Source organism: Bos indicus, chromosome 16, assembly GCF_029378745.1.
Source record: "Bos indicus isolate NIAB-ARS_2022 breed Sahiwal x Tharparkar chromosome 16, NIAB-ARS_B.indTharparkar_mat_pri_1.0, whole genome shotgun sequence".
Taxonomy (NCBI): Eukaryota; Metazoa; Chordata; class Mammalia; order Artiodactyla; family Bovidae; genus Bos; species Bos indicus.
Window position 1 is genome coordinate 62,861,586 of NC_091775.1, and position 14,300 is coordinate 62,875,885.

General features: G+C 55.0%; 1 protein-coding gene across 2 annotated transcripts in view; it reads left to right on the forward strand.

Moving 5' to 3' along the window:
* The window catches only part of KIAA1614 (KIAA1614 ortholog), a 43,355-nt gene that overhangs the window by 1,200 nt on the left and 27,855 nt on the right, over positions 1 to 14,300 (forward strand). For both annotated transcript variants that reach the window (XM_070768536.1, XM_070768537.1), the window contains exons 2-3: positions 1,287 to 2,233; positions 3,092 to 3,155. In XM_070768536.1, the coding sequence (XP_070624637.1) occupies positions 1,287 to 2,233; positions 3,092 to 3,155 (1,011 nt within the window). The remainder of the gene's footprint in view (positions 1 to 1,286; positions 2,234 to 3,091; positions 3,156 to 14,300) is intronic.

Below are 14,300 nucleotides of genomic sequence, written 5' to 3' on the forward strand. Positions count from 1 at the left end.
GAGACTGATCTCGTCCTCCCGAAGACAGGCCTTAAATGTCACAGGCTTAAAACTGATGTAACAAAAAAAAAAAAAACTGATGTAACATACAGACCGTGTGTATGTATTTTGCTTTATGGAATATGTGTATTCATGAAATATATTAAAAACGGAGTTGTAATAAATGACTATAGAGAGGCTTGGCATTTAAGAGAATTCTGTAGTGAATCTTTAGTCAGTATTAGGTGAATAATTAACCCCTAGTTTGTAATTTATGTAAATATGAATTTTTATGCATGCCGTGGGACATTCCTAGATGTATGGTGTAGAAGGGGCATGTTCTCAGAGAGCAGGATAAATATTAAGACATTGTGGCTTCTATGTGTGCACAGAACTGCTTGGCGAGTAAAATCTCGAGCTCACTTTTATTCCCTGTGAAGACATTGACATCAAGTGTGCTACCAAGGAGCGGTCATCTGGGCACGTCACCTGTCTAGGACTAAGGGGAGTTGGGGTCCTGGTCACTGGGTGCTTTGGAAGAGCCCTGACCTTGGGAGGAGAAGCTTTGAGTTCCTAGCCAGGCCTCCCTCAGCTTTGGTGTCTCCTAATGGCTCTGTGCCTCTGTCTCTCTGTAAAATGTCTGTAAAAATGAGGGTCATAACTGTTCAGGCAGAATGGTGTGAGAATTTGAGAGAGAGCGTCTGAAAGTACCTTCAGGCCTGCCCAGCACCGAGCAGAGGCTGAAAGGCCTTGGTGCCTGATCCTGGCTGCCCTGTGGGCACAGCTCTGCTCACGCCTGAGGTTTCGGCACAGGGAGGGGGACACCTTCCACCAGCGGGTCAGATCCAGGGTGGTATCTTCCTGAAGCCCATCCTCTGCATTGGTTCCCTTTGGAAAGGGAAGAGCTTGTGGGCATGAACAGAAATCGCCATCCTCCCCTGAGGCCTGACACCTGTCAGCCAAACACGAAGCCAGGGACTGGGAATGCAGCCCGCATTTCCCCTCTGGTCCACACTAGGCAGAAGATTAGCTGTTGCTTGACGCTTCACTGTCCCCACCTGTAAAATGGGGATAGAAAAATAAGACTACTACTCCGACTTGGAAGAAAAAACTCAGTAATGACTTATTCGTACCATCCAAAGGCTCGCGCTCCCCAGGCTGCTTTCACATTGTCTAGGGGCACCCCCTGATCGGACCCCAAGTTTCCTCCAGACAGGGCTCTATACCAAGGCACTATGGAGACCCAGGAGGTCGTGGGAGCTGGCCAGGTAGTGGGTCTAAGGAGCTCTGTCTGTTTTCTCCTCCAGAGAACCCCAAATAGGGAGCAGAACGGCCAGCTCCATGCAGGTGACCTCAGCTGTGGAGAGAAGTGACCCCGAGCCACAGCCGGAGAACGGACACCTCCCAAGACCCTGGCCCTGCCCTCGAGAAGACGGAACACCCAGCCCGAAGGCCACCCAGCCTCCCGGGGCACCGGGGATACAGCTCCAGGGGCCCTCCGTGCTGGAGTCCAAGGTGAGGGCCTTGAAGGAGAGGATGACAGCGGGCAGACAGGGGGCAGGCCCCAGCCTCACTTCCCACCAGCGGCTGGCCCTCAAGAAACCCAAGTGCAGACGAGTCAAGGTGGGTGGGTCCAAGCCTCCGTCAGAGGGGCCTTCCCCACCCGAGGCTGTGGTGGTCCATCACACGCAGAAGCCAAACGACAGGCGGCTGGACCGCAGTGTCACCGAGGAGGAGCCCGCCAGGAACGGGGACCCCGGGCCTCCCAGGTTGCCTGCTCCCGGACTCGAGTGCTGGAACAGGAGGAGCCCGTGGCCTCCAGAGGCTGTTCAAACACAGCCTGAGCATGACAGAGCTCTGCCGGCCGGGCCCAGCTCTCTGCAAGAGGGCCCCGTCCACAGGGTCACTCCCAGCCGGCCGGGGGGCTCTCGTCCTTGTAACAAAACCACCCACGTGCTCACCCTGCGGAAAGGAAGGTCACACCCCCAGCAGGATGGTCTCGGCACCCGGGGAGACCCGGACAGCTTGTCTCCGACCTCAGAGGAAAACTTCGTCCCCAGGCCGGCTCTCCTGGGGGAGCTCTGGAGAACCAGGGACCTGGGGGCCCTGGGCACTGGGGGCAGCACCTTGTCCCTGTCTGACCGCGTGGAGAGGAACCGCCTTCTGCTGCAGGAGATGCTAAGTGTTGGGGGGCAGGGCCCCTCCAAGGTGGGAGTCCCAGGCTGGACTTCATGCTGGGATAGAGCTGTGCCAGGTAAGGCCCACTCTCTGGGTCTGGGGGCTGGGGGCAGGGGGGGAGTCCAGGAGAGGGAAAAGGAGATGGGGGTTACCTCGGAGGGGAGGGGAGGGAAAGTGGGAGAGCACAGCTGTTTATCACCAGATTCCTAGGTTGTCTCTTAGTCTGGGCTTTGACACAGATTCTGCATCACCTCACAGCCAGCCCCATCTGCTAAAGGCTCCCCCAAACCCCCCAGAACAGCAGTCCCCAGCTTTTGGCACCAGAGGCTGGTTGCATGGAAGACAATTTTTCCACAGACTGGTGGGATGATGGGGATGGTTTCAGGATGATTCAAAGGTGACGTTTATTGAGCACTTTATTTCTATTATTACCATATCAGCTCCACCTCTGATCATCAGGCATTAGATCCCAGAGGTTGGAGACCCCTGTCCCAGACCACAGGGAAGCCTCCACAGTTTGTTCCCTGTGGTTCTTTCAACAGTGGCTTTTTGACGATGACACGTCCTCAGCCCTCGGTGGACTTCATTGTCCTTGGGTAGGAGCCCCTCCCCACAGAGAGACCCAGCCTCCAGGCCGGCGGGCTGAGCTCAGGTGGTCGCACTGCTGCAAGTGTTCAGGCCTTAGCCACGGCTCTTGCCCTTCCTTCCTCCCACACCCAGCTTTGAGAAGACCCCTGTGGGCCCTCAGCTCACGACAGTGCCCACCAGCAGTCACTGTGACAGGCTGAGCCTCCACCTGGGGGGGTCGGAATTATCTGGGGGAGTAAATGGCTGCTGGAGAAAACTTTGTCCTCTGAGCTTGTGCTCATTAAGCAGCAGCTGAGAGCCCAGGTCCTGGCTCTGCCCTAATCTCTGCTTCTGCTCTGGGTCCTAGAGCGACTAGCCGGCGACGTGGACTGGGACTCGGGCATCTCCCTTCAGGACTCGGACCAGAGCAGGTAAGCGCGCAGACATCTTCTCTGCGTCTCTCCTGGACAGTTGTCCCTGTCCCTTCATTTCCTCTGCGGCAGGAGAGTAGGAGATGCGGAGAGGGGAGGGGACAAACAGCTGCACCTGCAGGCAGGTCTCCTCCCGGAGGCCTCCTAGGAGGCACCCCTCACCCCCTGATGCCCAGGCGGGGCCCCTGCTCCCCGTGCAAAACTGCGGGGTACAGAGCCTGGTGCAAGGAGCACTGCAAACCACCTGCTCTGCGACGTGGGGCTCATTTCCCTGCCCCGGCCTCTGTCGCTTTATCCTTCAAGTGAGCCAAGTAGTAACTTGTGTCATGTACCTTTCGGACTGTTGTGGGACTGAACACAAGATCAGTTCAGTTCAGTCGCTCAGTCGTGTCCAACTCTTTGGGACCCCGTGGACTGCAGCACGCCAGGCCCCCCTGTCCATCACCAACTCCCAGAGTTTACTCAATGGATGTGAAAATCCTTTGGGAAAGCATGTGAATGCAAGGCTTTTACTCCGACAGTTCCTTTCCCAGTCAAGGGGTGTGCTGACTGGTGTAAAGGTCTTCATCTCCCCCAGCCTCCCGGACTTTGCTGCAGCCCCTCCATCGATGTCTGAGGAAAGCTGGGCACCTGGGGTGGGGGTGAGTGGCCATGGGGCTGTGTCATGACCAGGTAGGCCAGAGGAGTATCTTTCGGGAGGGCAGGGGGGCCATCTGTGGATCCATCGGTGGCTGCCCAGGGCTTGGCCTCACCCTCCATATCCACTGCACGCCTGGCACGTGAAGCTGAGCGAAGTCTCAGGACTTGGGAGCAGCCGCATTTCCCCTTTCTGTGCAGTGACGTCACCCTCCTGTGGGTCTCGTGGTTTCTGCTGAGGGTAGAGGGCAGCAATGTTACTTCTGCAGATTCCCTGCCTGCTAAGTTCCACTTGGCTTGACCTCCCCTCCAGAATATGTGGACCCCCAGTTCCGTTTTCACACAGTGAGGGCTGCCCCGGTTCAGGAGATTCAACCTCTGCTTGGCCACTGGCCTTCTCACTGACTTGGGCTGAGAGCCTGGTGGAGAGGGGGCTGTCTGGCTCCTTCATCCCTCATTATTTACGACTTGGAATCGTAGCTGCCCCCCCTTCTTCCGGGGGTCTCTTCCCGCCTCCCTGGCCGCCATGTTCAGCCTCCCCTCACATCCACACCTAGCCCAGCCACAGTGTGGAGGCGTGTGACTGGTCCTTGTGACATCCTGTCCCCTGCCCTGCCCCTTTGTCCTTCCTGGGGAGCCATAAAGGAGACAGCCTGCCTGGGCAGACACAAGTTGTGCCTAGAGGAGCCGGGGCCTCCTCTTCTGCAGCTACATGTCTCCCTGCTCCCCGCTGCTCGCACTCTGTCTTCCCTGGGTGGGAGGAAGGCTCAACTGCAAGATGTCCACGGGGGCTTGCCCAGAGGTCACTATTGAAAGAAGCCGAAGCTCCTGACTTGCATGTTGGGTACTAGGTAATTAAAATACCATCTTAAAGGACAAGAACCTCAACCATGGGGGGTCGGGAGGGGCTTTCCCCCAGTCCTGCAAGGAGATGGCGTTTGTGTAGAATGCTCAGGGTAGGAATTTCTGAACTATTGTTTCACCTACCAGACCATTTGCAGTGGGTTAGGGTCTGCAGTTTACAGTGGCTCAGCGGTAAAGATTCCGCCTACAATGCAGGAGATGTGGGTTCGATCCCTGGGTCGGGAAGATCCCCTGGAGAAGGAAATGGCAACCCATTCCTGTATTCTTGCCTGGAGAATCCCATGGACAGAGGAGCCTGGTGAGCTACAGTCCAGGGGGTCGCAAAGTGTCAGACACAACTTAGCAACTAAACGCACACCCGAGGTATCTGTGTCTAGGTGTAGGCTGTGTAGGTGTGTGCATATGTATATTGTATGATGATCTCATGTGTGTATATGTGTGGAATGAGGAGGGTGCCCAGCATATATCCAGGCACAGAGTTGGCCTGGGGAAAACTGTCCCCTGGCTTGTTTAGAAGGTTGTTCACAGTGCCCCATGGACCTTTATTGGTGATCTACACCCTGCTGAGTAGACACCCAGGCTGAAGGGCCAGAAAGCACGCCTACTTCATGGAGAAAGTTCATCCATGTCCAGAGACCCCTTGGGACAGGCTTTCTCATTTGGCTCTATTCCTGAGTCTTCCGGGCAGATACTAAAGCATCCCTGAGACCCTGCAATTCCGTCTCTCCCCTAAGCAGGATGGTTTTGTTGCTGCTTCTTCTCTATGTCTGAGCTTCCTGAGAGACTTTTGAAGTAAGGCACACTTCCCTCAGCCCTGTACCCCTGGCCACAGGGTCTACATGGAGGGGCTGAGGACCCTGGACAGCGTAGACTCTGAGACCATGGCAGCCGTCATGATGGTCATCCTGAAAGGGCCGGGACATCAGTCAGGATGTGTTCTGGCAGTGAACCCCTTAAATCTCAGCGTTTGAGGCATAAAAGGTCTGGTTTCACACCCAGTCAAGTTTAGCGTCAGTGCAGTTCAGTGTTAGAACCAAATAATCACCAGGTTGACGACTGATCATTAGTCTGGTCAGTAATGACCTGGTTAACCCAGCAAGTATTTATGTCCTCGGTTGTTACTGTTCTGCATGATGGTAAGACAGGAAGCCCCACAATGATGGTGAAGCAGCAGAGCCCAAGACAGCAGACCCTGTCTGACTGGCGGGGTCGGCCCAGCTCATTGCAGGTGGTCACAAGGAGAGTCACCTGTGGAGGCGAGACCCCCGAGATGCTGAGGGAACACCAGAAATGTCCCAGGGCTAATTGGTTGTCCCTTCTACTGAGGGACGAAAGGAGACTCCACCCCAGAGGACAGGAACCACCTGGAGGTCCTTCCTTCCAGAAGACCATGCTGGCACTCAGCTCCAGCCCTTGTGCTGTGCCGCATCCTGACAGTGTCCTAATAACAACGTATTGACTGTTCCCATTTCACTGACAGAGACCCTCTTGGGCAGAGGCTAAGTGACTTGCCTGGTGATAAAGCTATTAAGTGTTAGAGTCAGGGTTCACAGTCAAAAACACCAAGGGCTGTTCTCTAACCATTATGCTGCACTGCTACAAGCTGTCCCCACAGGTCATGCCTTGGGTTAGGGATCTGGGGGCCCTTGGCCCCCTCCCCCAGCCTGGTATTCTCAAGTATAGACCAAGAAAGGTAGGTGGCAGGCTCCACGGGCTAAGCTTGTTTCTCTCCTAAGTCGCCGTTGACATGATTTGGGAAATGGGGTTTTGATTTGTGGAGAGAAGACAAGGGGAGGGGTAAGCACTTCAGGACGACAGAGGACGAGATGGTTGGATGGCATCACTGACTCAATGGACATGAATTTGATCTAATTCTGGGAGTTGATGCAGGACAGAGAAGTCTGGCATGCTTCAGCCCGTGGGGTCACAAAGAATCAGACACGACTGAGTGACTGAACAACTCAACAAAAGCATTTCAGGGAAGCCCAGTGGGGTCAGTACTGTCAGCCGTGACCTCGCTCACAGCCATGTGTGAGCACTGGACTCGTCAGAGGAGGGAATCGAAGGGCGCTCTGCTCGGGGGCTCTGCCCCCATCCATTCTTAGAAGCCTGTGGTGTTGCGCCCCTGCTGTCTGTAAAACGGCCAGGACCCGCTCGGTCTGTCCACTGTCTTGAGGCCTTGGGAGGGCACAGCAGGATTATACATTGCCTTAGGACCCCAGCTGAACCCTGCTTGTGCAAAAAGTGTATAAAACCAGAGGAGCAGCTGCAGTCAGTGCGATCCTCACCCCAGGCCCTGCACCGGAAGGGAGTCGATTCTTTCCAAAAAAGCACTCAGCCTCGGGCCGCTGCAGGCACCAGGGAGGCCCCCTGAGGCCCGGGGCCTGCCTTGGCAAGCTAGTTGGGAAGGCGGTGCTGTGGGGCCCAGGCTTGCTCTGCTTCAAATCAGGGCCTTCCGTGTGTGCCATCTTTGGGGGGCGGAGGGGCAGACCCTGACACGTGTCTGCAGGCGCTTTAACCCCTGCTCTGCTGTGGGGTCAATGGAGGGGAGAGGGTCTCTGGGGTCGTTTAATTTGTGCTGTGATGATGATGAAAGCACAGAGGACATCCTGAGTTGTTGATTTCCCCCATCCCTGTGGCAGAGTTATGCCCATTTCTAGATGCAGAAATAGAGGCTCAGAGGAGGGAGCCCAGTCTCAGCGTGTATACTTCATCACAAGAAAAGAAGGCGCAGACGTTGTCTGGTTCCGGTTTTCAGGCCTCCACGCAGACAGCTAGCAGCCAAAACTCCCTGCCCCGAAGCTGTCTGCAGGCTCCAGTTTACAGGAGGGGCAGACAGGGAACCCTCAAGAATTTCAGAGGCCTGGGCTGTGGCTCGAGTGGTCAGGCCCACAACTGTGAGAAAACCTTGGGCTTTTAAAACTTAATTTATTCCCTAGCATTACACTGTGTGTAATTTCAGAAGGAATTCCCACTTTGCCCTCACTGCCCACTCTGCCTACACCAACTTTGGCTGTTGCTGGTGGATCTTCCCTCGGGAGCTCCTTGAGGGGCGAGGACCATGCTGTTCTCTCTGGGACCCGGGACCTGCCAAGTGTCAGCACGGTACCGGCACTCAGAATGTGTTTGCCAGAAGCATGCGTGTATGACTGTAACTGAGGGCTCACCTGGGGTGGACGCCCCTGTGGGCTTGATCGGATCTGACTGGAGCCAGTAGAGGACATTCCAGATGGGTAAGACCTGCAGACACGCATGGGAGAGGTAGGCAGGGGATTGCATGGAAGGTACTATCAGGACACAGGGTGGGAGTGTGGGCTGAGGCCATTTTGGAGAGCCTGGGAATTTAGATTTTGGAGAAGGGAATGGCAAACCACTTCAGTTTTCTTGCCTTGAGAACCCCATGAACAGTATGAAAAGGCAAAATGATAGGATACTGAAAGAGGAACTCCCCAGGTCAGACTCTGATGCTGGGAGGGATTGGGGGCAGGAGGAGAAGGGGACGACAGAGGATGAGATGGCTGGATGGCATCACTGACTCGATGGACGTGAGTCTGGGTGAACTCCGGGAGTTGGTGATGGACAGGGAGGCCTGGCGTGCTGCGATTCATGGGGTCGAAAAGAGTCGGACACGACTGAGCGACTGAACTGAACTGAACTGAAGGTAGGAGGAACTGGAGAGACATTTTCTGTCTCTCTCCTCTTGACAAGATTGGGAGTGGCAAGGGCTTTCCTCCAGTTTTTCTTTGTGTCTGTGTATCAGAGCCAGTGGGCTTCCCTGGCGGCTCAGATGATAAAGAATCCGCCTGCAATGTGGGAGACCCGGGCTCAATTCCTGGAGCAGGAAGTTTGCCTGGAGAAGGGAATGGCTATCCACTCCAGCATTCTTGCCTGGAGAATCCCATGGACAGAGGAGTCCATGGAGGTCACACAAAGTCAGACACGACTGAGTGACTAACACACCCACACCTGAGTCGGTGGGCAGGATGGGGAATGGCCGGGTGTATGCAGGATGGTCAGGGGCTCAGCTAGTCTTGGTTACACCCTTTCCTAGGTGTCTCCTCTGATATACCTGCAGCCCTGTGACTCCTAAGGGTCTCATGCTCACCTCCAGGATTCCTCATGACCCCCTGAGTCTAGGGAACCAGAAAGTCCAGAACCTGGCTGGGGAGCCAGAATGACCTGCAGACCCCCTTACCAGGCTACCGGGTACGAGGCCACGGGCATGGCAGCATCCCAGCACTGCCAGGAGACGGGGTCCTCCTACCAGGGAGGGTGTGGGGTGGCAGGAGGGAGTCCTGGGTGCGAGCGTGAGAGAAGCAGCTCCTGCTCCTCCCAGGAGTCGCAGGGCTGCAGGCATACCTGAGGGCACCCCCAGGTTCAAGGTGTAATGAAGACTAGCTGAGCCCCTACCTGTCCTGCATACTTACCCCCTGTCATTCCCCATCCTTCCCCCTGACTCAGATATACAGACACGAAGGAGAACTCGAGGAAACCCCTTGCCACTCTCAAACCTGCAAAGACTAAAACTAAAAAGAAGAAAATTACATTTAGCCGCTCACCAGTGTTCCCAACTACACACACACTCCTGAAGCATCTAGGGTTCTGAGTACCCCGTGGAGAAGGAAGGATGCTATCCCTTCAAGCCCTCCCTCACAGCGAGTGTCACCTGCAACTTTCCTCCATGTCATTGTCACACTCATACACCCCACACGTGAAAATCTCATTGTGGTCCCAATCTTTATGAATAGAGGGGCTCAGGAAAGTTAATTTGCTCAAGATCATTCATCTGTGAGGAGCTGGGCTGAAATTCAAGAGGAAGCCTTCCTCCATGGTCTTCAGAGGGGAATAGGCCACTGTCCCCCTACCTGGGGGTGTCTTGGTCACCTGCCTCCACCCATGCAGTGCTGACCAAGGGGACAGCCCACAGGAATTTGTTCTCCTTTTCCTTCTTCAAGAAGGCAAGGACAGAACCACTTTGCTCTCCCTAAGGAGTCGACGACCTGGGGAAGCTCTGCACGCCCCCACACACATCTTTTCAAAGGTGTTCAATGCGGTGGATCCCACGCAGCCATCTGTTTTTGTTTGTTTTATTTTGTTGCCGTGTAGTTGATTGACGGTGTTGTGTTACCTTCTTGTGTACAGCAGAGTGATTGTTATACATACACGTATATTCTTTTTCATTTTCTCTTCCATTATAGTTTATCATAGGACACGGAATGCAGGTCCCTTTGCTACACAGTAGGACCTTGTTGTTTATCCTTTCTATATACAGTTGTTTGCATCTGCTGATCCCAAACTCCCAGTCCCTCCCTCCCCCGCCCCCTGCTCCTTTACGCCCACACGTCTGTTCTGTGTGTCTGTAACTCTGTTTCTCTTCTGTAGGTAGGTTCATCTGTGTCGCGCTTTAGACTTCACGTGTAAGTTATGTTGTAGGGTATTTGTTTTTTCTTTCCGACTTACCTGACTTAGTGTGATAAAGTCTAGGTCCGTCCTTGTTGCTGCAGATGGCATGATCTCATTCTTTTTTATGGCTGAGTAGTATTCCACTGTATATATGTACTCCATCTTCTCTTTCTGTTCCTCTGTTGATGGGTGTTTAGTTTGCTTCCCTGTCTTGGCTGTTGTAAATAGTGTTGCAATGAACATAGGGGTGCACGTTATCTTTTCAAATTATAGTTTTCTCTGGATATGTGCCATTCTTAAGGATGCCGCTCCTCCTTCTATTTCGAGAGAAGTGCCCATTTATTTTCTGGATAGCAGCTTCCTTCTGCTACCAGATAGCCTCCTCCAGCTCCCTGTTCAATGGAAATTGCCTTTTCTGTGGAGCCCTGTGCAGGGCTCCAAAGGTCTAGAACAAAACCCACCAAGCCCTCTCTAGCTTCAAAATAGTCTCTCACTTCTGAACATGCCTTTGTGTGACATCCCCAAGTTGACAGGGGATCTCTTTGGCAGGTGCTTTTAGTTCACGTTCAGGGATTCCATCTTAAGCTCAGCAAGAGGGTGAGAGGAACTTAACAAAATAATTGTGCAAATAATAAAAGCAGTGATGATAATACATGCTGATATTGATTGAATCTCATCAAGTTCCTGGCTCTGTGCTCAGCTCTTCTGAGGGGATCGGTCTCACTTAACAACTGAGCCCTTTTTTAGGAGAAGAGGAAGCCGAACTTTAACCCCTCAGTAACCTACCAGGGTGACACAGCTAGTAAGTGGCAGCCCAGGATGAGAAGCTGGGCAGCCTGTCCCAGTGGACGTGAATTTGGGCAGCCTCTGGGAGATAGTGCGGGACAGGGAAGCCTGGTGTGCTGCGGTCCGTGGGGTCTCAGAGTTAGACAGGCTGTCCCGGAAACACACTTCTAACCTTCACTGTAGGGTTTGTTCTGTCCATGTCCTGCAGCCCTGGGAAGCAGGCGTCTATAACAGTGAGCCCACAGGCCCCTGCCCACATGGAATACACGGTCCAGAATAGGTTCCGAGCCCACTGCTGCCCTCACTCGGGGGGCTGCACACAGTGTGACAGTAAGGGCACTCTATTCGTGGCCATCTGAAAGCTCTCTAATGTGCAAAAATGGCACAGTTGCTAGGCAGAAAGGAAGGTGTGTTTTGGTCACAATAGATGTTCCTTCTCCTTGCTGCATCCTGGACTCTGGGAAATGTCAGATCCCTTTCCATCCCAAATTGTTTCCCTAATTCCTGTTCTTAGGATAAAAGGGTTAAAGCCAGACTGGCTGGAGCTTATTATTTTAATCCAGGATTATGATGGCTGCTAAAGGAGGCTGCTCTGTCTCCCTGACCTCTCTGACTGGGGGGAAATGGTGGTTGTCCTGACTGGAGATCTTGAGCTGGCTATGCCTGGCTGGGAGGGGAGCTGCAGGCAGGGCTCAGCTGGCCTCTCTACCAGGAAGCGGGGCTTAGATGGAGAGACCAGAGTGGGAGGGGCTTTCCCGCTGCTCTTTGTCCTGGGGTCAGCTTAGGACGCTGTGGTTGGAAGGGCCAGGGTACTCACGTGGATCTCCCGTTGTCCCCCACAATTAGCTCTTTTAGGTGTTGCTGCTTCTTGGGGGCCAAGCATCTGTGAGCCCCCTAGGAGAGGACCTCAAGTTTCCCCACCCGGCCTTGTGGTACTGCAGACTTTCTGGCCTAAGATGTAGGTTCATGAGATAGCAACGTGGATTCTCTCTCTGTACAACTCCAGCTATTTACAGATGGGGAAACTGAGGCCCGGGGGAAGCACTCAGCCTCTTTGACCCTGTGTCCCACCCACTGAGCTCACAAGCCCTAGGTGTGCGAGCTCTCACGGCAGTGACAACAGCTCTCTGTGCTCAGGTGGAAAGTCTTTGCCGAGCCACACAGGGACTGCCCCAGCCCTGCCAGGCAATCTGCAGAGGGACCGTGGGAGCGGGGACCTTGGGCTGTAGTCACAAAGGGAAGGAGTTGGCTCCAGGGCTGTCGTCACATAACAGTGGAGGGTCTGCCTCAGATAGCGGAGTCTGAACCTGTCTGCCTGGCGAGGTCGGTGGCCTCGGGTGGACCAGGACAATGCAGCGAAGTTGGGGGGCGGCAAGGTGGGTGTGAGAATAGGACAGGTTCACGGGGCTGCACCTGCTTGCTCCCTGCCACTGGGGAGAAAGACCCCTTTCCAGCCACAGGGCTGTCAGGCCTGCCCACTCCAGAGCGCACCATGACCAAGAGCCGGCTGCCCTCCTGACTTTGGCCGCGGTTGGTGAAGGTGGCTGCCTCTCTCCTCCCTGCTCAGTTTGTTCCTGCGTGGATGCCTCCAGGCACCTCCAAAAAACCCTGCTTTTCTAATCAGTGGAGAAACCAGCTTTGTCTGCCAGAAACCAAAGCAGGGCAGCTGATGAAAAGGAAAAAAAATAAATAACAGCTCCAAGTAGAGGGAGCAGAAAGAAAAAAACAGCAAAGCTGGAAAATGGCTTCGAAACCTGGGGCGAGGCTGTTCCTGACAGCATCTGGCCAGCTGCCTGGAGCCCTCCTGCCTGCCCACCAGGTCTTGTGACAAATGCCCTCCGACAGCCGGGCGGCCACAGCTGTCACCGGAAGGCTCTGAGCGCGCGGGCTGGCAGCCAGAGGCCCGTGGCTGCAGAGGCGTCTCTCCGGGCTGGTAACCTCATTATCTCTGCTGGCGGAGCTGGAGCCCCAGGGAGCACAGCTGCTCTCAGCGGTGCGTTGGAGGCCCTGCCTGCTTGGGAAGCTGTGCAGAGGGCTGCCTCGCCTCACAGGGCAGCGGGCCTTGAGACCTCACTCTTCATTCTCTCCTGGAAGCCCTCCTGGTTCCAGAACCGTGCCTGGGCCCTGCCAGGGTCCACAGGCACAGATGGTGCCTTTATTCTGGCAGTTCTCAGTTTTAATCTTGGCCCCAAAGCAGGATTAGGTGCGAATAATGGGAAAATAAAAAGAAAGAAAAAAAAAATCATAGACTGCCCAGTGCTTGTCCAAGGTTGTCCCAAGGAGGCCTCAGGGTTGGGCCATTTTCCACTCACATCTCTATCATCCGTCACCTAGGAAACGACTTGGTACCATCCCCCGTCAAGACGAGGCCCCTTTCTCCAGGTGATGTATGGGCTGGGGAAGCCTGGGATTTGGCTGTCTGCAGACTGAGATGCAGGCCAGCCTGAGCCTCTAGCCGCCCAAGTCCTCCCCCTGCAGACCCTCCCTGGTGGGGACAGCCCAGCATATGTGACAGCGAGGAAGGACAAGGGCAGCTGCGGGGAGTGCAGACATCGCATCAGAGAGTGAGTCTGGCTTCAGCCACATGCCGGCTCAGCCTGCTCTGGGACCCCGGGGCGGGGAGGAGCCGGAGGATGCGGCAAGGATGCTGGAGACAGTGGAGCTGGCTGTTGTCTGCTCCGCTTCACTTGGTGTTCGACCTTGAGTGACATGTCACATGTCCCTCTCTGCTCAGGAACACCCTCATCTGTCAGGCAGAGAGCGCACCTGCCCCCAGGCCCGCCTGGCTGCGGAGAGGGCCCTCTGGTCAGCGGGAGGCTGTGGGGCGGCTGTTATCCCTGCGACCTGCCGCTGTGTCACTGGGAGATGGCTTTGAAAAAAGGCTGCTGTCATTTTCGGCAGCTCTAGCCTGGCTGGGGAGGCAGCACAACTGGGAGGTGGTGAGAGCTGCTGGAAGCAGACCCTCGTTATGACGAGGAGTGAGCCATTTGCTAACTTGGTGTGGGTCCAGCGTAGTTCCTCTTGGCCCTGACCTGATGTCTGTTGGGTTAGGATTGGAACTGAGGCCAGAAATCACCAGGACTTATAAAAATGTCATTCTCTCAGAGGAGCAGAGCAGTGATGGGCAGGGCCCCGATGCCTTGTGTCTGCGGTGAGAGCTTAGGACGGTGCGCTGTGAGCTTGAGTGGGTGTGTGTGGGTGCCGAGAGACAGAAGGAGAGAGGGAGGTGATGCGTGTAGGGACCATCTGGCTGGGCACAGTCGCAGCCCAGCAGCCCTGGGCCCTTTCCTTCCCCTCCTCCCAGATAACTCCTGCTATCTGCCCAGGGAAGAACAATGAAGTAATCTGGAGACTCCCCTACCCTTTTCTAGATCCTCCTGGGGTCTCTGCCTCTGGTCTCTGAGCAGCTGTCCGGGGTGGGCCGGTCCCTTCCAGAGTCAGCAGGCCCCCGGCCCC